At 52.8% G+C, this 23,542-nt stretch overlaps 8 protein-coding genes across 8 annotated transcripts; 5 read left to right on the forward strand and 3 right to left on the reverse strand.

Moving 5' to 3' along the window:
• Window positions 1-834: 834 nt before the first annotated feature.
• N7473_004563 (putative C2H2 finger domain protein) lies at window positions 835-5,140 on the forward strand (the record flags this gene model as incomplete). Its single annotated transcript, XM_057150503.1, has 2 exons — window positions 835-4,738; window positions 4,839-5,140. The coding sequence occupies 2 exons, from the start codon at window positions 835-837 to the stop codon at window positions 5,138-5,140; spliced, it is 4,206 nt and encodes a 1,401-aa protein (XP_057010613.1).
• A 415-nt stretch (window positions 5,141-5,555) lies between these two features.
• On the reverse strand, window positions 5,556-5,777 carry N7473_004564 (dolichyl-diphosphooligosaccharide--protein glycosyltransferase subunit 4; the record flags this gene model as incomplete). The annotated part of the gene is made up of 1 exon (XM_057150504.1): window positions 5,556-5,777. The coding sequence occupies one exon, from the start codon at window positions 5,775-5,777 to the stop codon at window positions 5,556-5,558; it is 222 nt and encodes a 73-aa protein (XP_057010614.1).
• A 576-nt stretch (window positions 5,778-6,353) lies between these two features.
• On the forward strand, window positions 6,354-8,114 carry N7473_004565 (Zn(II)2Cys6 transcription factor; the record flags this gene model as incomplete). The annotated part of the gene is made up of 1 exon (XM_057150505.1): window positions 6,354-8,114. The coding sequence occupies one exon, from the start codon at window positions 6,354-6,356 to the stop codon at window positions 8,112-8,114; it is 1,761 nt and encodes a 586-aa protein (XP_057010615.1).
• A 1,261-nt stretch (window positions 8,115-9,375) lies between these two features.
• Window positions 9,376-10,941, forward strand: N7473_004566 (uncharacterized protein; the record flags this gene model as incomplete). Its single annotated transcript, XM_057150506.1, has 1 exon — window positions 9,376-10,941. The coding sequence occupies one exon, from the start codon at window positions 9,376-9,378 to the stop codon at window positions 10,939-10,941; it is 1,566 nt and encodes a 521-aa protein (XP_057010616.1).
• Window positions 10,942-11,411: 470 nt separating this feature from the next.
• Window positions 11,412-14,684, reverse strand: N7473_004567 (TBC domain-containing protein; the record flags this gene model as incomplete). Its single annotated transcript, XM_057150507.1, has 1 exon — window positions 11,412-14,684. One exon carries the CDS (start codon window positions 14,682-14,684, stop codon window positions 11,412-11,414), a length of 3,273 nt encoding a protein of 1,090 aa, XP_057010617.1.
• Window positions 14,685-15,331: 647 nt separating this feature from the next.
• Window positions 15,332-16,483, forward strand: N7473_004568 (SDR family NAD(P)-dependent oxidoreductase; the record flags this gene model as incomplete). The annotated part of the gene is made up of 4 exons (XM_057150508.1): window positions 15,332-15,462; window positions 15,551-15,582; window positions 15,636-15,966; window positions 16,027-16,483. 4 exons carry the CDS (start codon window positions 15,332-15,334, stop codon window positions 16,481-16,483), a joined length of 951 nt encoding a protein of 316 aa, XP_057010618.1.
• An 837-nt stretch (window positions 16,484-17,320) lies between these two features.
• Window positions 17,321-20,213, reverse strand: N7473_004569 (DENN (AEX-3) domain protein; the record flags this gene model as incomplete). The annotated part of the gene is made up of 2 exons (XM_057150509.1): window positions 17,321-19,693; window positions 19,833-20,213. 2 exons carry the CDS (start codon window positions 20,211-20,213, stop codon window positions 17,321-17,323), a joined length of 2,754 nt encoding a protein of 917 aa, XP_057010619.1.
• A 1,462-nt stretch (window positions 20,214-21,675) lies between these two features.
• N7473_004570 (uncharacterized protein) lies at window positions 21,676-22,089 on the forward strand (the record flags this gene model as incomplete). The annotated part of the gene is made up of 1 exon (XM_057150510.1): window positions 21,676-22,089. The coding sequence occupies one exon, from the start codon at window positions 21,676-21,678 to the stop codon at window positions 22,087-22,089; it is 414 nt and encodes a 137-aa protein (XP_057010620.1).
• Window positions 22,090-23,542: the final 1,453 nt, after the last annotated feature.

A 23,542-nucleotide genomic window follows, 5' to 3' on the forward strand; every position in this document is an offset into this window, starting at 1 on the left:
GTTTACCTCTTCAACCATTTAGGTCCGTCGAAACGGGATTGACGAGGAGATAATTAGGCGATTGTACTAGCGGGGAATCCAAGAACAATCAAGACCTTTGACACCGAAGCACAAAGGATGAACTTTGAGATTGAACTCAGGGCTGCAATTGTTTCGAACGGGGTCTTCAAAGATGAAGAGGAGGTGCAAGTAAACGGAAATAGCATTAATTTCCTCCATGGCGTATTGTGCTTGTTGGAGTGTGGTAGCCAAAGTCGGGCTGGGCGTCGTGTATCCGTCAGTGCGATTGCAACGAGCATAGTTCACAACGTTCCAGGGGGAATGCTAGGTAGATTAGTGATGAAAAGGGAGTCGGGCTGGAAGGATCGAAAGCGATCGAGATTGTACATCATGACAGCATCATATCATGAATTGACCTTGGAAGAGGATAAGGAGTTGGAAGGAAAGAAGGAGGGACGGTGTTGTTTGGCTGTGGGAGAAAATTACGGATCATTTAAACATCACATGACCAGATGGGATTGGAGCCGCGTGACCCTAAAGGTTTGATTGGTGCAAGAGTAAATGCTCCACTGTTCTTGGACGTGGCTACGCGGGTTTTGGTCGATTGTTCTGATGTTGTCCTGGCGCGACGCTGTCTTGTGCTGATTTGCATTGGCTGCTGGAACACTCGCTGAGCCAGGCGCATCCAGTTTTTTTGGTCGACTCGACCTCGGCGATTCTCCGATTCATAATCACGAGTACAGTCGCATCTTACGTTTCCCCTCTGCCCCCAGCGTCACTGACTTCCATCTGGCCTTCAGCAATGATCCCTTAGCGACACCGCACAATTTTGATATGTCCCAGGGGGAGAATGATGATGACTGGCTGCAGAGCTTCTTCCCTGGATGGAGAGAGGAGGACCAGCATCAAGGAAATCGCAATAATGGCGGCCCTGATCAGACCCATCACCAGAACCCGCATCCCGCGTTCGCCGATGCGGCGCAGATGGCCCAGGCTGCCCACGCAGCCTACGTTCGATTCCAGGAATCCCGATCACCTCAAGCGCGTGCTGCGCAGATGAGTCAACCAGAACAGAACTCTGCGGCATACTCCCAGGGAATGGATCAGACCTTGTTCCGTTCTCAATTACATAGACACTCCCAGCACGAGCAACCTCAGCAACAGCCCCAAACACAAGTGCAACAACAGTATCAGCAACAAGCTCGGCAACAAGCTTTGCATCTACCTCAGCCACAGCCTTATAGACAAGCTCACGCTCAGCTTCTGGCTCAGCACCAAGCCCGGGAGCAAGCGGAGCAAAAAGCTCAAGAGCAAGCGGAAATCCGGGCTCGAGAACAGGCACAGCGAGATGCTCAGCGGCGGGCGGAGATTCAGGCCCGGGAACAGGCGCAGAAAGAATCCCGAGAACAAGCGCCGCAGCAAGCTCAACGACAGGCGGAGCTTCAGGCTCAGCAACAAGCTCAGAAGTTTGCACAGTGCCAAGCGCAGAAAAGATTGCATGAGCAAGCGCAACAAGCGCAACAATACGCGCAGCAACGGTCTCTGCACCAGCCACCCCAGGACCATCGTGACCAGCTACAGCAATACTATCGAGAGGCCCAACAGCACTATCAAGCACAGGATCAGGCCGATTCCCGACCCCAGCAGGATCGCCCGCACCAGCAGTACCAATATCGAGAAGCTTCAAACCAGCATCAATACGTGAGGCCGTCTGATATCAACCCGCCTGGGTCATATTATCAGTCTAACACCATCAATCGGTCTTACACTCCTTTGGCGCCAGTGCGGTCTCCAGTGCCCACTCAAAGATCGGCTTCGGGGCCAACCCTGGCTCAACCGTCCCCTACAACATCGCAGAGCCCAGTCGAGGTCCACTCCCGCTTGTCTACTGGGGAGCCTCTGCACAAGACTTATACAGCGCCAGATAGTCATTCTTCAGGCCAACAGAGTCCGTTGTTGGCGGCGCCGCCTACTGAGGCCCCTCCACATGATCCAAATACACAGAGGAACAGTACACCGCAGACTACACAACAAAAAGTGTCCGAAACACGGCCTCAAACGCCCCCTCGAGCATGTAGCCAGTCTCAGGCATCATCAAACCAGCCGGAAGCCTCAAGACGAGGCTCCTTCCTCGAGGATGCAGCTCTTTTCAGCACCAAGTCACCCCAGAAGGATCCATATACGTCGTCATCTCGCAGTACTCTTGGGCCGCGAGCCAACACTTTAAATGTGGCTGCATCTACGGCTAACGCTTCGGCGCCAACAAAGCCACCATCAGTCTCACATTCACACCCTTCGCCTAAACAGAGAACTAGCGCCGCCCGCCCAGCTTCAGTATCCGTTCCTCCCTCATCATCTGCATCTGAGCCCATGACTGGGCCTGCACAACTTCGTACATCAGGCTCGCCTCCGATGACCAACTCCACGGCTGCGGCTGCTGCTTCCGATCGGGCTACTACTAATAGGCCTCCTATTGGAAGTTTTGCAACATTTGCTAACATCAAAAGCCCCGCTGTGCCACCCGTATCCTATGCGGTACCGCAGGCGCTCAGGACCTATGCGACACCACAGATACTCCAGGCGTATGCCGCTTCTCAGGCACAAAATGCACCTGCTTCTTCTCAACCATCTGCTCAGACAGGCCGCAGCATCTCCTCTAAACCGATTGCAGCACCTTCCACATCTACAAGTGGGCGTAATTCACCATTGTCTTCCCAAGTCAAATCTATATCTGGACCTCGGCGAAAGAAAGGCAGGCCCCCCATATATCCTGATGTTGTGGGTCCGGACAATCAATCAGCAGGACCTGGAAGAGCTGGCGACAGATGGAAGGTGTTTTCACAAACCAATCCTTCTCCGAACGGGATACCCAGTCAGTACCAGCCAGTGCTTTCTGGCTTTCCTGTTCTTCGGGATCCTGCCTCTGCCTCTGCTCGGGCACCGGCTCCTCCGCCATCTTGGAGACCTCCCGCGAATTCTGCTTATCCAGCATCGGGTTCTACGCCGCCCTTGGCAAACAGATATGAGCCTGGTCCAAGCCAATCCGCCACGGGCGCCGGGGCGATCTCTCCAACCCTGCAACCTACCCAGGCTTATCAACCTCAACCGGCTATAATTTACACGTCAGGTCCTGTGCAGCCCCGTCCAGCTTCTACGCAACCACCACCTGCTAAGATGCGGAAGCTGGATGATAGCTCCAGACAGCCTGTGACACCGTCATCAGGGACTTTGAACTTGGGTCAATACCTCCGACAATCCCCAAGTCGGAGGCATATCACATACCGATCTGACATTATCGAACGGATGAACTCCTCGGACGTACTGATCAAACTGGAATATGACCCAGCCACTATTGCTCGGGATATCTTGATTGTTGCAGATAAGCACCCGACTGAGAAGAGCCTCAACCATCATCTGCATAGTCTGCGCCAGAATTTCCAGGCAGTAGACTATTCTTCAGATTTGGCCAGTTTTCGGTGGGACATTGTGGATCCTTGGGTCAACTATCCGCCATCAGTTGAACAAGCAGCATCCAGGGTTAATCAGATGCCTGCAAGTTCGGTATCGAGGCTTGAGACAGTTTCTTGCCCGCCCAGCTTTCCGCCCAACCTTCCGCCCAGCTTTTCGGGGCCTACGAGCCCTGGTCAGAGTATGCCCCACGGGTATGCACGTGATGTCCCCACAGCCCCGCTTGCGCGTCCCGCAGAAAGTCGTCCAGCCTACAAAACCAACACGGGCATCACCACCATTACAGGCACAGCCAATTCAAGCCTAACTGGTTCAAACCTAAACAATTCAGACTTCACTGGTACTGGCCTACGCACTATCCCCTCAGGCTCTTTCAGTTCAGGCAAGTCCGGTGTAGGTGTGACTAGCACAGGTGTGACAAAGACCAACATTGGCCCGAGCTATCCTGCCTCTTCCCCTGCACTGGCATCCACGACCACATCTACATCGACAACTAGCTCTCCGCCTAAATCTACCCCAAAGCCGGCACCTACACCGCCTTCGGCAGTGGACTTGAAGGCGTTCGGAGCTTTGCCTTCCAAACCTCCCTCTTATGACTCTCCTCTTCGCCCCACTGCACAACCTGTTCCATACCCTCTTCCCTCTCTTCCTCCAGCCTCATCTCCTCCGAGGGTGTATCCTTCAGTTCCATCATCCTCAATTGAGTCTCACCCTCCAGTCTCAACTCCCGTCTCAGCCACAGTTCCAGCTCCGGCACCTAAGTCTTCACCTAAAAAATCAGTGAAGTCAACACCGGTGCCACCGTCCTCATCCTCATCTGCTGCTTCTCGTCCTCTGTCCAAGACACCTCAAGGTTCATCACAGTCTCCTCGGGGCAAGGCTCCCCGACAATCACCTCTACCCAAAGGGCTACCAGAGCCCCAGGTCGTCATTCCTATTTCTCCACAAACGATGGCGCCCCCGAAGAAAAAGCCCGGTCGCCCACCTCAGAAAGACATCCAGGTTGAGGTGGCCATTGACAATCGGCCTACCACTCAGTATCCAATCTTCAAGTGCAAGTGGACCGGGTGCCAGGCAGAGCTCCATAACCTGGAAGCTATCCATACTCACATTCTGGCGGTCCACATTCCCCACCACATCGTCTGTGCCTGGGATGTCTGCTCCGATAAGAACCTTCGCGCTGCTGCTGATATGTGGGAGCACGTCCGAGAAAAGCACATGATCCCCCTGGCCTGGCAATTCGGGGATGGCCCTTCGGCCTCGGCAACCGGTGAGGATTTTGACCTACTTGCATCTACTCCTTTGACCTGAGATGATTTACTTTTGTCAATTTGGAAATTGAACACATGTCTGATGGGATTGGATTCTAGCGGCAGATAGCTATGAACAACCTGAGCTGTCCGGCCAAGGACGCCAGGACACGATGACTCTCCCAGCGGATCGCGATTCCGTCAAGATCTTCAGCCGCATCCATGGCACGCAGACGAGCAAGCAGAAGGCCGAGCTGATGGAGGAGGGTGGACGTCGGTGGAAGGAAGATGCTGGACCCGACACGGACACCAGCGATCGACCACTTTCCACCCCACTCCGATTGATGGCCAGTAGCCACACCGAAACGGCTTACACCATGTCTGAAGTGAGGGTGGTGATTAGAGGGGCCTCAATGGAATGAGGCTGATGGACGATATCTTTCTGGTTTGATACAGCCAGTGTTGTCGACAGGAAGAAATGGCGTTTTGGGAAACGATCCAGCGAATCTCTACATAGCAGTACCCTCACAAAGAGGAAGCCACAGCGATACTTGCTTAGTCGGCTGATCCATGCATGAACAAATGAATCAAATAATTAATGAGATCCAACATCCGAGTTAGTAGCACTGCTTAGAAGAATGTAGAAGAAGAGTCCAGAGAGACAAGAGAAGGCCAATTGGTATTTTGCCAGAAAATCATCAACCGGCGTGCTGCTTGTATTATTATACATGCGTTGTATTCGATCAGGTGTATGGTTTCCATTCATCCTGCCTCTTTGCTATCCGCATTGCCCAAAATTAACCCTAGGATCTGGAATCCTGCCCAATCCATTGATACTCATAGTGCATTCCCCGTGGTTGGCGCTGAGGTGGTTGTGCTCTCTGAAGATGTTGGCGACGTGGCCTTGACTGTGGCGCGGGCGGGCTTTGCGGAGGTGTTTTCGGAAGACTCCTTATCGTCGCGGGCATTGACATCGAGGAAGTGGTAGAGAACAATCATCATCATGGCGCATGAGCCCAAGAAGATGGCCAAGCGGTAGAGATCGCCGTCGGAGATCATTGTGGAAGGAGGTGGAGGTAGAGTTGGGAGCAGTTGAAGAGCCGAGGAACGATTAAGGTGGACTGGCTGGACGACGCGCGAGGGGCGAGGGGCGAGTTGAGTGGAGTTCGGGGACCCGGAGAATGAAATTCAAATGGCCTAGAAAGTCGAGAAGGAATTGAATAAGGCCAAGGGGTAAAAGAAAAGCGAGAGGACCGAGGAAACACCAGTACCAAAGTTCTGCAGAAGTATGGAGAAGTGGAAGCCTGAAAGACAGTTGAGAAGGACGTGTCATCGGTTTTTGTTAGCGCCACCAAACGGGGAACATCCCTGCTGTAATAATAAATAACAATAATAATTACTGTACTAAGTTACTGTAGTTTGGGTCCGGCCATTCTTCCTTCTTCTCGCCAGTTGCCCGAGTCCAAAAAAACGTTCCCCAACTTCTTTTCTTTCCCCCTCCTTCTCTTCTTCTTCCAACCTACACCATCTCCAGTTCTCTTGGTTGTCGATCTCTTCAATATAGTACTCCGACAATCTACGACTCTCCCTGTGTCCACCCATCCTTCCTCCACCCATGCGCCTCTTCTCTTCATCATGAACGATCCGCAGGCCCCGATCCTTGTTCCCGGGTCCGCGAAGCCCGCCGGCCCATCACTACTAGCATGTCTTCTCTGTCGCCACAAACACCTCAAATGCGATGGCAAGACACCCATTTGCGGTCGCTGTCTTCTGACCGGCTCGGAATGCCAATATACTAAATCGCGACGGGGCTACAAAGGCCCTTCTAAGAAGCGTCGCGCCGAACCATACTCCCCCGACCAACTTGTCACGGATCCCGCACCCGGCATGGTCGAAGTTCCCATCGACTGGTCCCTACAAGGGAATTTCAATTATGCGCCGACCACGATGCCGCTGCCTTCGTCAGGATCGGCCAGTCCGATATTCAATGGCGTGCCATCGATGACGACGACCATGACAACAAATACAGCAACGACCACGCCCCCCGCTCGCCCGGTGACAGGAACCCTCGCAGGACCGATGACCCCGGAATCTGCTTCCTCGGTCGGCGGCGACGGCTACCTTCTCGATATCTACTACACCTACTTCCACTCTGCTCATCCGGTTCTCCCACCGCTGCGCTTCCTCTATCGTGGTAGCCAATGCCCCCCGTACTTGGAACAGGTGATGAAATTCATTGCCGCCCACTTTACTCCCGCGGCTTCGCCGGAAACCTATCGCCCGACCGTCGTCGCAGGTGTACAGGACCAACTGCCCTCCGTGGAAAAGGTGCAGGCAATGCTGCTCTTGGCGATTGTGCTGCACTCGCGCAATGAGCGTGGGGAAGCCAAGGAATGTCTAGATGTCGCGATCGACCTGGCATTCGAGCTAGGCTTGAATCAAGCCACTTTTGCCGAGACGGCAAGTAACGGCGACCCAATCCGAGCAGAGTGCTTGCGCCGTACCTGGTGGGAGCTGTTCGTCGTTGAGGGCTTATTGACAGCCCTGGGCGTACAGCAGGTCTACCGTACGAATTTGGTGCCACCCGAGGTGCCCCTCCCGTGCGAGGAGCGCATCTACCAGGATGGCCTGACACCGCCGACCCCGCCGACCATCGCACAGTTTGATGGACGTGTGTTTGCCGACGATGAGCGCGATTTCTCCTCGTATTCGTACCGAATCGAAGCTGTGCGAATTCTCGGTCGCGTAGTAGCGACCCAGGACATGGTGGAAGGCCAGCAGGACCATGTCGAAGCCATTGATGCGCGTATCACGAGCTGGTTCCTCCACTTGCCCGAGTCCAAATCCGAGCTGATGCGACCGGATGGTTCAGTAGATGAGATCATGTTCCAGGCGACCATGATTGTGAATGGTGCTTCCATTTACCTGAACTTCCCTCGATCGGATCTCCTGTCGTCCCCCGCGGTCGCTTCAGAGGTTATTTGTGGTCACCACGGTCCGATCAGTGTTCCCGCCTTCTCCCATCATGCTCATGCCATGAAGGCAGTCAAGGCAGCCAGTGAGTTGTCCTCTTTGGCAGCCATTCGTCTGCCCGTGGAACGGCACACCCCGTTCTTCATCTGCGCTCTCACCCTGAGCTCTATGGTCCAATTGGCGGCTTGCTCCGTCAAGGCAGGCCAGATGCCTGATCCGAGTCGGGATCGTATCGGTCTCACCATTGGTGTGTTCAAGTCGTTGGCGCGTACCTGGGCAATTTCTCAATCGATCATGCGTCAGATCAAGGCCGTTGCCCGCGATGTACTGGACATGGGTGTGCGCCCTAGCATTGAGTCGCTTGATCTTACCTCGATTCTGGACGTCAACGATCGCTTCTGGATTCAGGATGGTCCTAGCTGAACTATTTCCAGCTATGGTACGATCTCACCTCGGGATCCTCTGAGGTCCCCCTCACCCTATAAATGGTCCACCATGGTAAGCATCCTGGCTGACCAGGGGATCATGGGTCAGCACAGAATCCCCATGTAGTCAGCGTGGATGATCTCCAGCTTACACACCCTACGGGTGTCGCTACATGGCCCGTCGCCGTCCTGAGGGGCTTGGCGACTGCCCGCTCCGACTCCAGCAGAATGCTGTCTTGGCCCAGCGTTCTATCGGAGATGATTCCGGCTGACTGGGTGTTTTGATATGCATAACAGCACAGTCAAAGCCCTTCCGCTGTTGGTCACGGGCGACAGAACAATATTTTGGGTAAAGGACATGTCAAATAAGCCATTGATGGTATAAGTAGAAACATGCTCGCATAGACCATTATATCATGGCCCATAGCGGCTAGCCTATCTGCAAGAAATCACACCCTTCTTTTCCCATGGTTATTTTACCATCGGCGCGGGTAGACACTTTCTGATTATCTGTTCGTCAAGTGGCGTATAATCACTTAACTCTTTTTGCGTGTGTGTCAAATAACCCTGTTCAATCAGTCTGGACTTCTCGTATGGCCACTGACCTTCTTATATATGGTGTCAAGTCTCCCGACAAAAATTTGAATCATCTTGTCGATCACAATTTGGAAAATAGACTTAGAGGTAATACGGCCATGGAGAAAGACGATTCAAGAGACATCTCGAAAGACATCTCGAAAGAAAGGATATTCAGCATATCTCAATCACGTCTCTGATCTTGGGGGTCCTAATATTTGAAGTGCCAATGTACATATTTCCTTACAATCATTCCTCCAGTCTCAAATGCGCAAACCAAGAGCGAAGGGCCTCGACTCGAGGAGAGCGATAAGGCGATGATCCACTCTCGGCCATCTCGCCGAGCCCTGAGCGTTCGGGGCCTCCCGCGAACTATGAATTTGCCGGACGGAAAATACCATCAACCATGATTCATACGTTAAAACATTTCACTGTCTCGCGATAGAGAGATCATCCAATCCCTCGTAAACACTCTCGGTAACTCGAAGTATACCATCCTCTCCAAGATATCCACGCACTCGCATACCAATGACATCGCCTGCCACAACATCGGAGATCATCCGCGCATCTAGAACTGTGGACCCAACCTGCATCAATTGCCGATCGTCAAGTTGTTAGAAGACTCTTCGAAAAAGCCAGACTTCTTCTCGGAAGCAAACAGTCTGTTTCTCACACCTGCCACAATGCAATCGGTACCAGATGGTGTGCTCAGAGTCAAACAGACCGACAGAGCCATCATCAACCTCATTGCAATGCCAGACGGTGTGGAGACACCCAATGGATTGGGCACTCCACCAAATGAACCTGCATCAGGCTTCGAAATAGTGACTTGGAATGGCGCCGATGACCCAGAGAACCCGCAAAACTGGCCGCTGCAAACGAAATTGTTACGATCGTCTTCACCGTTAACCGTGATCTTCGCTATTGCATTTGCATCTAGTGTCTTTGGTGCCGCAGCCGACGTTACTGCAGCTGAATATGGTGTCTCGCAAGAAGTCATGTCTCTGGGAGTAGCCCTATTCATTGCCGGGTTTGCAACGGGCCCACTGGTTTTCGCACCGATGGCTGAAGTAGTCGGCAACGCTCCCGTGCTAGCTGTTGCACTAGCAGGCTGTGCGCTCTTTCAAATACCGCTAGCACTAGCACAGAGCGTTGTCACTATTCTAGTTTGTCGGTTCCTGGCCGGGATGTTGGGCAGTGGAGGTCTTGCTGTGGGCTCTGGGATCCTGGCAGATATCTATGGACCGATTACCCGCGGTGTCGCGGTAGGCATTTCAGCCTCAATCATGAACATAGGATCGATTATTGCGCCTATTGCTGGTGCGTACATTGTTGATCGATATGGTTGGAGATGGACAGCGTGGGTAACCCTGATACTATGCGGCGTCGTGGGCATCCACGCCGCACTATTATTACGCGAGTCATCCCACAATCGCATCCTCATGCGCCGCGCAGCTAGGCTCCGCCGTGAAACGGGCAACATGAACCTCCGCGCTCGTGCGGAGATGGCATCTCTAGAGCCGCAGGTGCTCCTACGCAAATACTGCACCAAACCAGTGCGAATGTTCATCCAAGAACCCATTCTGATAGTCATGACGATATACCTGACCCTCGTGTATGGCACGCTATATCTATCGTACCAGCTATTTCCCAAGGCATTTCAGAATCGAGGCTGGAGTAAGTCTACCGCGACCTTGCCGTTCATTTCCGTCGGATTGGGAGTATTGTCGGCATTGGGATTATTCTCTTTGTTCACGATGACCTGGTACAAAAAACGATGGCTAGCGTCTCAAAAGACAAAAGAAGAGGAAGGAGGGAAATCTTCGACCCAGATCACCCCGGAACATCGATTACCACCTATGATACTGGGGGCAGGGATTCTCCCACCAGCACTCCTCTGGTTCGGTTGGTCGGGAGACGTCCACTGGGCATCGCAGCTAATAGCCTGTTTCTTCATCGGCATGGCGCTACAAGTGATCTTCATCAGTGGCATTGTTTACATTGTCGATACTTATCTTTTGAATACCGTTTCGGCGATATCAATTCACGTCATGGTTCGCTCACTCGTCTCTGCCGTCTTCCCAATCATTGAAGGGCCTATGTATGAGACGCTGCATATTAATTGGTCGGCCACGTTGCTGGCAGGTCTGTCGGCGGTGATTATGGTATCACCTATAGTGTTTATGATATATGGATCACGAATTCGAAGTTGGAGTCGGTTCTCGGTGGGGGATAATCAAAACAAGTGAGTAGATTTTAAGAGATACGGTTAAACAGCAGACATCAAATTTAGACGCGAGGATTGGATAGAGGAACGAACGTCATGAGACTATCTTTGTGACTCAATTCTAATTTTTGAATGCAACTCTAGACAATGACAATAAATCGAACAAATCGAACCCAGTTGTGGAAGTAGTTGGGGGTATCTTGGATGCAGAGATTTAAGAAGGAAAAGAACGAGCACATCAATTCGCGGAGATCATGTGAGAAAGAGGTCCATAGAGGAAGCCAGAAAGAAGAGGGAGCAGCGCCAAGGAATGAGAAATAATGGGATATCATCGGGAAAAAAGAATAGCCAAACTCCTTACCCAATGCTCGGAATCGTATCAGCATAATCTCACAGGCTCTAGATGGGAACAAAAAAAAAGGAAAAACATGGAATGACGCTTGGTACTCCCACATATGGAAATGGTTGAAGAAATAAAGGATCGATGTGGACCTAAGTCCGGCCACCGCTAGACTCACGCATTTCCTGCAAAGCAATAGCTCTGCGAGCGACGACGTCTTCACGACGGACCATGTTACGAAGCGCCTCGCTGGCTTGGATCAAACCGTCGATACTGATTGCATGGTTGGTCATTTGGTGGTTGATGTAGGTGTACAATGCGGCCGGAGTAGTACACGTGGTGAGCAGCTGTGGCTCATTGAGTTTGAGGAGCGCCAGGGCGACCTGGAAGAGGAACGTACTTCCTCCTCCGCTGCCGGAAGCAAGTTCGTCTGTGGGGGGAGTAGCCTTGTCCTTGCCATCTTTGACGCTCGATGCAGCTGAAGTGGTCGTCGGTGCAGGGCCAGCAGAGACCGTACTGGTACTAGTAACGTTGAGACACAAGACCACGTCCCATACACGATATAATGCTTCCGCAGAGAGACAATCTGTAAAGACGGAAAGGAACCACTGGAACGTAAGTGCTTCCAGCTCAATGCCCAGGTCTTCCAGGTGAGCTGACAACTTCGGTAGAAGTTCTGAAATGTACTGGCGGAGGACAACCTGATCTGCGCGGGACGCGAGAAGCCCATGATCATAATAATGATGGGGCAAGATGATCTCTATCATCGAAGTCAAAATCCAGAATGCATCTTCGGCTGTCGGCATGATAAGCAGGAGCGAGGCTGCAATCAGGTTCATGCCCTGGCAGTATCCAACCTCGGGGTTCCGGCGTGAATATGCCAGAAGAACCTCCTTCAGCTTACCCACGCCAGGGCCCTTGCGGAAAAAAACATTGTCGGTGAGAGTGCGGCGAATGTCCATGTCGATTTGGGCAATGACCGAAGAGTCAGGCTCGGTACCCCCGATTCCTCGCACAAGATCTTCGTAGTAACCAGGAATCCGCATTGCAGATGCACCGCTGCACTCGGACCAAACCTTAGCGCGCAGGGCAACGGGAATACCGCCGAGAACCAACAAGCGGAACTCTCGCCACTTGGCACGACCGACTTTACCCTTGTTGCCGAGTCCAGCGATGCCAATGACCTCTCCATCTGCGAGAGATGCTTCAGGCGTGTCCACAGCAGTCACAGACCGGTCGGCGGCTGCAGCGGCCGCAGCTTCGCCTTCCTTCCTGCGCTCAGCACGAACCTTGCGAAGGAACTCGTTCCATCGCACTGTCCGATCTCGCTGGAGAGAATCATGAAGATCGGTAAGTTGCTCTAGAAGTAGCTTCACCGGTTCGGTTTCAGTAACGCCAGCTCCGGTTGACGTTACAATGGCCGAGTCCTCTGAGGTGGTCCCAGCGAATTCGGGACGATCGGCGGTGATAGTTGAAGTAGATGCAGAGGGCTGTGCGCTTGCACCAACCGATACAGCGCCATCTTTATCCACAGAAACTGACGAGCTGTGCGGACGGCTTTCTCCCGCGGTCATCAAGGAAACGATGGGACCAGCAGAGGGTGTATGAGACAGAAGCTCTGTCGGGCGAGATGGCTTTCTTAGATAATCCTGCCAGCGACGCATTCCAACAGCTCCATTTTCCGGATCATCGTCAGGAGAGCCGGGAAGAGAGCTCGGAGTGTCAGCCGGTTGCTGAGTGATAGGGCTTGTTTGAGCGTTATCCTCAACATCAGAGTCTGCGCGGTGATTGCCAAGAGTCTCGGCGATGCTTAAGCGTGACTTATGACCCTTGCCTGCGTTAGCTTCTCTTTGACGCTTTTTCCGCCGCTGGTCGTAGATGAAGCCAAAACGATCTGTCAGAAATTCGCCTGGCTGGGAGTTGTTGTAAATGGGAGTTAGAGTTGGAGGTCGAGACTCCAAGGGTAAGATAGCATCCATTTCAACGGGTCCCAAGTTGGTCGAGCTTCGGTCGGTACTTTCAACGGCTGCGCCTTGTGGAATGATTCCAGCAGGGTTCCTTCGCTGGGGGTTTATCTTGACCGTACCACTGCTACTAGTGGTGCGTCCCGCCGCAGTAGTAACGTTGGAATTGCTGTTGATTCTTTTCAGTGCAGCGACCGCAGACAATCCACTTTTGGAGGAAGCAGCTCCGGATAGAGTAGCCCCAGCTGACTTGTCTTTGTCTTGATTGTCCAATGCGGTTCTGTTGCGGCTGGTCTCAGAATCACTAGCATCCTTTGATTGCGCATTGCCGGCGAACAACTTCACCGTCCATGAACCGAGCGAGCGCGAAGATTTTCGTGAATGAATACTTGCATCGTCACCAGTGGGAGATCCACTGGCGATTCTCCTGTTCAAGATCTCGCTTACCGCCACACCAGGAGGATGGAAAAGCTGGTCGTCAAGGGCTTTGCGCCTCACTGATGGGTTGCTGGGGACGCGAACACGCTCTGCGGTGTCTTCTTCTTCAACTTCGTGCATATCACTCATAATACTGCTAGCGCGACTTGTCTTTCGACTAGCATTGGTGGAGCCAAAGAAGTATTCCTGCCAGCCACGAAGCGAACCTTGTCGTCTCCGATTGACGCCAGCGTCGGATCTTGGTGTGCCGCCACCACTCCGATTCTCATTTTCTGACCGCTGAGCAGCCCGAATGGTGGCCTGTAGATCGGATGAAGTGCCCTGAGACTCCCCATCCGGTTGGGATCCGACAGTGTCTGTCATGGCCTGAGACATCAGCCCATTCAACCCGGCATGATCACCGCTAGTGCTGCTCTCTCCATCAGAATTGCGGTCATCCGTAGGATTCTCAAGCTGGTAAAGGCGGCGTTCAATATCCTGATTCGAGACGGACACTTCACGCAACATCCTCTTTAATTCCCGCTCCCTAGCATCAGCGCGTTGTCGAAGGGATGAAATTTCCGCATCCCGCTGGGCCAGATCACGGGCGAATTGGCGCACAATCTGAACAGCCCCGGTGGTGGCGATCAAACGCTCAATATGCCCATCATCCGCCAAGTGCAAAGCTCCTGGAATATCGCGCGGGGGGACCGAATCGGCGAAGAGGGCGCCCCTACCTGACTTATGGGACAATCCCGTCGTCAAACTTGCAAGAGTAGCCTTGCGCCCACGTCCAGTCTCATTCGCGCCCTCTCCTCCCTCACTACCTGCGAACAGTGTATTCGTCACCCCTCGAGTCAAGGTGGGAGATCGATCAGGCGGCGAAAGCGAAGGAAACGATGTGAGGTCGGTAGTTTCATTAGGCGAAGTCGAATGGCGCTTTTGCGACTGGTGTCTGAGCGTTCTAGCCCTTTGACTCCTACTTGAAGCAGATGACGCTTGAGAGGAGGACCGCCGTTGGGGGTGAATATCGGGCTCTGCCATGACTCAACGACTGGTGGATGGCAAAGACGTCGAAATAAGAGATTGCGGACTTCATGAATGCTTGCGTAGTTTCATTGGTCGAAGATGAAAAAGCGAGAAAAGAACACACAGAAGGAGTTCCGTCTCAGGACCGGCTGTTGTTCACTTTGCTTTTCCGCGCCGCCTTTTTTGGTCTTATTGCGCGCGCCGTAGGCGATCCTAGGCGATCCTGAGTGGACCTGTGGAATGTAGGGAGATCGACCACGGTGTCAATGAACAGACAACACGCAAGTCGGCCTAGGAGGCATAAGGGTAGAAACCCAAATGAGACTCTCGCAAAGGGGTATTCTATGCACAACTCTATCGACCAGATGCGAGGCTCTTCTGCCCGAAACAAGCACCGGCACATGACGTGATGTATATCACGTGAGGTGCTAGCCAAAGGTCACGTGTATTACAAGGTTCTCCAGGAGTAACGAGTCCACGTGACCTGGGCCTCGGCTCTCCGCATAACCAAGTGGGGAACAGAGTCGATGCGGTTCAGCTCAGCTCGGGAGTCGGTCCAGCTCCTCATTATTTAGCGGCATCTCCCCCAAGTGGTTTTAACATTCCAGCCAGAAGTAACCCAAACTTGGTCGTCTTTCTTTTTATCCATTTTCACGACCATCATGTCCTCCTCAGCAGCAGCTCGGCAACGTCTCCAGGCCCTCAGCAAGCAGCTGGTCGAGGGTATCCCCGACGAGGGCAGCTTTGAGGGTATTCCTAAGATCCGCCATATTGCTTCAGACTCAGCAGGGCCGTAAGTTAAATATGATTGTCACTTCCATCCGCCCCAATTCTCCAATTGAAACAAACAAGGCTTATATCAGCTGCTAATTTATCCATAGTCGGACAAAGGGCAAGGTCGTAATTGTAACCGGTAAACTTCCTCGGCCCAAATATCCCACCATCCTGTACACTAACAAACCTCAGGAGCAAACTCCCCTAACGGCATTGGCCGTGCGAGTGCCCACCAATTCGCAAACAATGGCGCCAAAGCCGTCTATATCTGCGATTATAATGACTCTCACCTCGCCACACACAAGCGGGAAATAGAGTCTCTCTACCCTGGCGTCGATGTCCATGTGCGGCAATTCGACGCCGGCGAGGAAAAGGCCGTTGTCGCGGTCATTGATGATGCGATTGCCAAGTATGGCCGGCTAGATATCTTCTTTGCCAATGCAGGCATTGTCGGGCAACCCAAGATCTTTACTGAGATTGATGGTGATGGTTTCATGAACACGATGCGGACAAATGCCCTCGGGTAAGCTCTCTTGATAGCAAATTAGGGGTTGAGCCAATGCTAAATCTTTCTATCATATAGTGTCTTCCTAGCAGCAAAGCATGCCGCCCCAGCCATGAAAGTGACCTCAGAGACCAAGCCCTATCCCAGCGGCTCCATCATCTGCACTGCCTCGGTTGCAGGTCTCCGCTCCAACGCCGGTTCAACCGACTACTCTGCCTCCAAGGCCGCCGTCGTCTCAATTGCCCAGACTGTTTCTTACCAGCTTGCCGGCACGGGTATCCGCATTAACGCCATCTGCCCCGGTCTCATCGAGACAGGCATGACGCAGGCAGTCTTTGACCATGCCCGTAAGCGTGGCACCGAGCGCAAGATTGGCCAGTTGAATCCGTTGCAGCGTGGTGCCGTTGCTGACGAGGTTGCCCGCGTGGCATTGTTCTTGGGAAGTGATGAGAGCAGCTATGTCAATGGCCAGGCTTGGGCTGTCTGCGGTGGCTTGAGTGCGGGACACCCTGTTGTTCCAGGAAAGCTGGCATGATCATGCCATTTTGTTGCATAGCTTTGTAAATAGTTCCAATTGGCAGTTTTTGGGTTTCGTACCTACGACGGGCTCCTAGTGCAAATTACAAAGTGCAGCAAGCGCTGGTAATACTACTCGAAGGAAAAAGTAGAACAATTAACAGAATCCCATTTTTTTAAATACAGCAGGTGGGATGGATCGTCCCTATACAATCGACGAGTCCAGGTCGACGACTTCACACAAAAAAGAGACAAGGAAAGTTGTGCATGGCACACACAGTAGACAATAAGGAAAACATTCTGCAATTTAGCAAGTTTGCAGAAGGAGTAGTGCAGAGTGGAGCGCTCTCTCTCGGGACTGAGATCTATCAACGCAGCAGCAGTCAAGGCTCCAGGCGCAAGAAAAAGGAGCGGAAAGCAAGCAAAACAACAAGCAAACAAGCCGGTCCGACTCAGAAGGCACGGCCACCAAAAACACAAGACAATAATAGACTTCCCGGGGAGGGGCAAACAAAGGCTCAAAAAAAGCCCTCCCACAGGACCCAAAAGGTGGAAGGGTAAAGTGGATAGACAAGGAATAGTGGGTAAAACGGACGATGGATATAGGAGTATCAGAAGTTGACACCACGAAGCGAAGAAAGCAGATGGGAAAGAAGACTACGCCGGACAACCAGAACATTGGTGTACGTGTCAGATTCACGGCACCAGTCAGAGAGAAGGGAAAGGAGGGAAAGGTAAACACCACGCCAATATAAGCAAGAATGTGTCAAGAGGAGAAATGTAAAAAATTCAAGGTCGTCTCAGGTCAAGCGTTGCACATCGTCCTCTGGCAGAGCTAGTGGAAGGGAGGGCAAAACTAAGAGATCACCCGTGCGGTCTGAGGCCGCATGAGATCCTCACTGGCCTGCTTAGACAGAGTGCCAGTCTCGGTGGCCTGGTCATCCGTCTCGTGGGCATGCTCATCGTCATCCTCGACGATACGGGTCGGGATATCGCCAGGGCCGTACTGCTGGCTTGATCGCTCCGGGAAAGTCGAGCTGCTGACCATGGACATGGAAGTGCTGGACCGGTTGTGAACCAAGTCGGGAGTGGGCGGGATGCTGGAGTGACGATTGTCAGGGTGCAGCGAGGTGTTGTCGTTGTCGCTCACTTCGCTGGTGGCGCGGGTGGTGCGACCCTCACCATATTCGGAGCCGAGACGGTCTCCGTTCTGGTGAGAGACGGACTTGGAGTTGGAATCAATCTCCTCATCCTCCTCGGCGTCCTGGGCCAGGTGGAGGCCCTCAACGGCGGCGGCGCACTGGTCACTAATGCTACGAATGATGTCCGCGATAGCATCCGTCTTGTCGCGAAGGTAACGGTCCGCGACATCGGTGATGCTCAGACGGGCAAGGGTCTTGTGGTCCTTGCCAAGGTTCAGCAAGTGCTGCTCTAGCTCGGGTCTCATATCATTTACCGAAGTTGCCTTTGGAGCATTGCTCTCCTTGCTTGACTCCTTCACCGTCTCCATGCGCTCTTCGCGGTTGGTAGTCTCTTCGGGGGCGTCTTCGTAACCCTGCTCGACCATCTCAGTAATCTCGGAGCTGCTGCCAATGGAGCGAACAATGTGCTCCATGTGGTGGCTCTGGCCATTGATCAGACTGCGCAGGTGCAGAACCACACGCTGGGCATCATCGCGTTGACGAGACAGGGTGGCGTTAGTATGGGTGAGGGCAGAGATCTCCTTCTGGTTGCGCTTGCGCTCACGCTCGAGCTCCTCGGCAATCTCTTGCTGGAGGACCAGAGCCTCGAGAGCATCGTCACGCTGCTTCTCAGTGCCAGACAGACGAAGAGTGAGACGAGCCACATCATCCTTCTGCTGATCAATGAGACCAGTGAGACGACGATTCTCACGCTTGTGGTTCTCGATCTTGACCTTGAGTTCTGAAGTCTCCTTGGTGAGCTGCTCAGCAAAGGCCTGGAACTTGAGGAACTGCTGCTTCCAGGTCTCGAGCTCCTCGACCAAGAAGTTGTTGCGCTTGGTAACCTTGCTGAGCTCGGTATCCATGCGGCCCTTTAGGTTGATGAAGTCCTGCCAGGCCTCCATGGCATCGCGCGAGTACTGGTTGCGCTCGCGAACGATCTCGTTGAGGTGACGCATCGACACCTTGGTCATCAGGGGCTTCTTGACGGAGCCGCCGAAGATGGCCTTCATGCCGGTGTTGCGGCCGAGCTTCTCGCAGACGTGGTCCATGACGCCCATGACGGCATCCTGGTTCCACCAGTTGGGGTCCTGGACGCTCTCCACCTCACCACGCATGACAATGATCTGACCAGCGGGGATCAGTTTGCCACCCGCGTAAGCGGAGCGGAGATGAGTGGGAACACCAGAGGGCGACACATCACCGTTCAAAGCCTGAGTCAGGCGGCTGATGAACTTGGTGCGCTGACCCTGGTTCAGAACGTTGGGCGGGCTGGAGGTGAGGACAAAGTTGCGGTCCAGGTCCACCACGAGGGCATCGGAGGGGGCGTTGAAGAGAGTGCGACATTCAGCAGTGATACCCAGGATGTACGGGCCAGGCTCCTGAACAAGCTCCTTGACGTGACGGGCATGCACCACGGGCACGTACAGGCCGCTCCACTCGTAGACACGAACGCAGTAGCGGACAGTCTCGGCGGCCACAGTCAGCATGGCCGCGTAGTGAGAGACGAAGATAATTCGGCGAGTGGGGGAGACCGCTGCCTCAATAACTCCAACAATGTTGGGGATCGACAAACAGTTGAAAAGGGGCCACATGGAGAAGTTCTGGAAGCCAGTCGGGGACGAGGGGAACTGGTAGCAAAGAGCATAGTCCTTCATGTCGATACGGACCAGATCGTTAAGTCGAGGGGCGGGGAAGCTCAGAATTCGAGAAACCTCCTCGGCGTGGAACAGGTTCGTAGCCTTGTTCCAGTGAATCCACATCCCTCGGAGATAATCGCCCAGCAGATCGTACAGGGGATAACGGGAAAGGAAGCTCAGGCAATAGGGGATCCAGTAGGTCTCGTCAGGGTTGTCATAAAAGTCGGGCTCGGTCTTCTTGCGCAATTCACGGATGGTCTCGGCACGCTTCTCGTCGGCACGGGACCAGACGCGCAGCGCAATACCGTACAGAGTGTGAGAAGAATCTTGCTGGAGGACAAAGGCGTGGTGGGCGCAGTGAGGCTGGCTCTTGCCAGTGCAAATCTCGACATCGTGGGGGAAGCAAGCCTGATGGACAGATTGTTAGTTGATCTCAATTCCTCCGATGTAGACTTCATGAATGCATATCATGCAATTCCGTAATACAAGACATTTCTCTCGATATGTATCGAGAGCTATTGGTATGGATGTAGGAATAGAAGCTTACCCTCATAGCCGAGTGCAAGGCTCGTGCAATCTCATTATCCTGCTCCAAACGAGGGCTGCTACCCAGGATCTCAGGAAGCCAGAATTGACCAACAGCACCCTTCATATGACCAATCTTGCCCTGTTCGGGGGTGGGTGCCTTGACCCATTGTGAAGGTTCACGGCCGACACCGCAGACCATATATGCATGAGTAAGAGTTTTGGGAGTCCGCTGAGCGGGCTTGATGTTCAAAGTGGAGGGAATGGGTTGGGTGATGCGCGAGTGCAGCGACGACGTGCGGCTGGGGACGACCAGCGAATTTTCCCCCTCGCCGCGAGTCGTCGGCCGATCGCGAGTGGATGGCCGCACGAAGGATGAGTGATCTCTCAAAGATGGACCCATTGTGACGGTATGTGGTGGTGTTGGTGGTATAGATTGGAATATCTAGATCTATAGATGGTATCCAGGTGGTGACAGTGGTCGTGGGAGAGTAATTGTAGTGGCGACGACGTTGTTAGAATGATACGGGTCTTACAGCGGACTGTCAAGAGCTCGTCTGATACTGCTCGAGTACCAAGTTGGTTATAAGATCAATGGTCGGGCCAGATCAAGAGAAGGACGAGGAATTGGCGTGAATGATGAGCCGACGGAAGAGAGAGCGACGTCAGGTGAGACTCTAATCTGGACTCAAAGTCGATAAATGACAATGCAGGCCATTAATCAGAGTGGCGAATAAGTATACTGGCAGAGGTATACAACGGCGTGGAAAAGGCGACCACGCTGGATTCGCAGATACTCGACAATCGAGATCCGAAGCCAAGAGGATGGTGGTGGGAGAAAAGAAGGGAAAGGGAAGGGAATGGACCATGGACCACGGGGGAAGATTAGGGGGTGGATGGAGGAGGAGATGAGGAGATGAGCAGCGGGCTCGGCGAGACTAAGAAACTAAAAAACTAAAAGAGACTAGAGTACTCCTCCGTAAGTTTACTCGTTTCCTACGTAGGGGAAAAAAAAGCACTAACTGTCAAAAGAAGAATAGGAGAACAGCTGGGCCGAAGCTAAGGCCCAAGGGGGTTTCGTCTGGTGGGAACAAGTGGGAATAACGAACGGGCATCCACCAGTCACCAGAGTCATGCACCCGGACATCTCCACTTAATCCCTGGTCTGTTAATTAAAAGTCAGGAGGAAGCTGCTCGGACAGAAAAGCGGAGATTTTGGTGAGTATTCTATTTTCCATGTTTACAGTAAGTTATTATTACTGATCCTTGATCAAGTAGTCCATATCAGGGGCTGTGTATAATCATAGCAAGATGCAAATGCCAGAATAGCTGCCAGATTACTATTTGAAGAGATAATTGATAGTCTATCCTCAACAGTATAATGTAGTACTCGTTACTGACTCCTATTGTTGGCTTTGTTCTTATTGTAGTCGGGCTGTATGCGGTGTTATTGTCTACAATGGCATACAGTAGTTGGTCCAGCATACTTTGGACCCCTCTCCTCCCCCAAAGTCGATATATCCAAAATGCTGCAGGTCTTCAGACCTGCACGCAGCACCACAAGGACAACACCGTTTCATCGTTCCCCAACGGTTTGACCGCCGGTTCGTCTCACTGTCTTTGCCGGCTGTTTCGGTCTTCCTCAGACCCCTGGACTGGTCCAATTCCTCTGATAGATCAACGGCGCAAATCGATCCATAAGAGCCCTTCATTATCCTCGCCACCCGATCTGCTCTACGTACAGACCGATGAAACCGCCGCAGTGGCCCAAGTCTATGCCTGTCTGCTCTGTCAGTCAGTCAGTCCATCACTCTCTAAGACTCTTGAGTCAACTTGTCAAAACTCGATCCTCACGCGCATTGGCCATGCGACCGGGCAAAAACAAAAAGCAATACCAGCTGCAGGCTCTGGTTGACCTCCCATACAAGGTCACAAACAATTCATGTCTCGCCTGCGAGCAGCGAGGAGACCGCACAGTTAATCTGAGGCCTTTGTGCAGCACTCCCAAGGTCACATACAATGACCAGAACACCCTCACAATGCGCATTCTTATCATGGAAATGGTGACAAATCCAGGCCATCCATCCCTCCAAACATTCGGGCCCTTCCCGAGGACTTTGTCCCCCCTGGAGCTCAATTTTCAGCGAATACGGGATTCTGGGCCCGACCGTCCAGTATGTAACGCGCTTTCCGATCGCCTTGAAATTCGAATCGCACTCCAGAACATGCCGATCAAGATCTCCCACCTCCAACATGTTCGTGTTGGAACTTGGATTTGAATGTACTAAACCTGCATAGCAAAAAACATCCACAGCGGCACAACCAAATCATCAACTGTCATGGTCCGTCCGATGGGCCCCAGCTGTGGCCCATGGTTCCTGGCATCCCTGGGGCCGGAGCTTCCCAGAACCATGGCCAAGTCACTCCAAGAGTCCAAGTTTCCCCTGTCAAGCCCCAAGCTCTCTGCCGTCCTGCATCAAGTTGCTGCTGCGTGAGTGGTGCAAACCCCCTGATGTACCTGAAGCTAACCTCCAAGGGGACTAAGCAGAATAAGCAGACTCGGCAGACGGAGCAACACTAGACTCAAGTTCTCAACCCATCATTCATGGCATGCCCCAGCAGCGCGGGCCCCACGGCCGAGATTCGTGTTCGAACTTCGAACTTCGGCTTCGATCGCACTCCCGCGTGCAGCTTTCCTGGTTGGCAGTGGTCTGTGTGTTGAGCCGTTCCCTTTCTTAGGCCAAATTTAGCTGACCCCTGAATCTTGGTGAATTCGGCCTTCCCGCGCTACGCTGCGGAGTACTAACAATCTCTAACGGAGTATAAACTATTGTTTGTCTCCATTCTTTCCCTCATATATATGAGAGACATTGTCCATGCTCAAAAACAAGTGCTTTTTTTCATCCGGAGACTCCGAAAAAAACAGTTCTCCTCCTTGACACCGGGATGTCATCGACTGTTTCCCTTTTTATCCCTCAATCACCCACCTTCCCGACTCCACTGCCCGTCACAATTTGTCAAATCCTACGGAGTACAGTAACTACCGAACCAACTCGGGAAGTTTGTAATGGAGATCCCACTTCCTCCCATCGGGCCAATCTCCTGGATCTGGGTTGGTGGGCAACCTTGTCTCTCGAATGGCGCCTGTTATTCGTGTATTCGATGGAATACCACCGCAAAAAAGTTGCTCGCCGCAGTAGATTATGAGGAGCCTTGGCAGGTGGCTATCCTTCCAGGCAGTCTGAAAAAGCTCGTAAAAAACATCTTTATCTCAGATCTCGATTCAATGAAGGCTGGGCGATGCCGGATCATAGATCATAGATTGTTTTGCAGGTAGGTCTGGATCATCTAGCCCGGGGTTCATTCTACGACAGACACCATGAATTCAAGGATCAGGATCAGCCCTCGTTCTCAGCTCCCCGCAGGAGTTCCTTTCGCAAGGACCAACCACATCGGTACATCGCAATGCACCTGCGTGTCTTTGCCCGCCCTAAGACCATCGTATATGCAAGGGCAAGGATTGAAAAATATGAGATGCATAGTCCCCGGCAGAACCGGCTATCCATGCGTCCGACCGGGCAATAAGCACGCTTAGAATGCAGCCGAACAGAACCTTCGTATGAACATACTCCAGACAGAGTAATGGTTATGTAGTCTTTGTTCGGGGTGGAGGCCATCCTGGTTCGGGGCGCGCCGATCAATCACTCGATCCATCCATCAATCCAGAAACCA

This window comes from Penicillium subrubescens (assembly GCF_028828155.1).
Source record: "Penicillium subrubescens strain IBT 31985 chromosome Unknown utg000003l_segment0_segment0, whole genome shotgun sequence".
NCBI classification, from domain to species: Eukaryota; Fungi; Ascomycota; class Eurotiomycetes; order Eurotiales; family Aspergillaceae; genus Penicillium; species Penicillium subrubescens.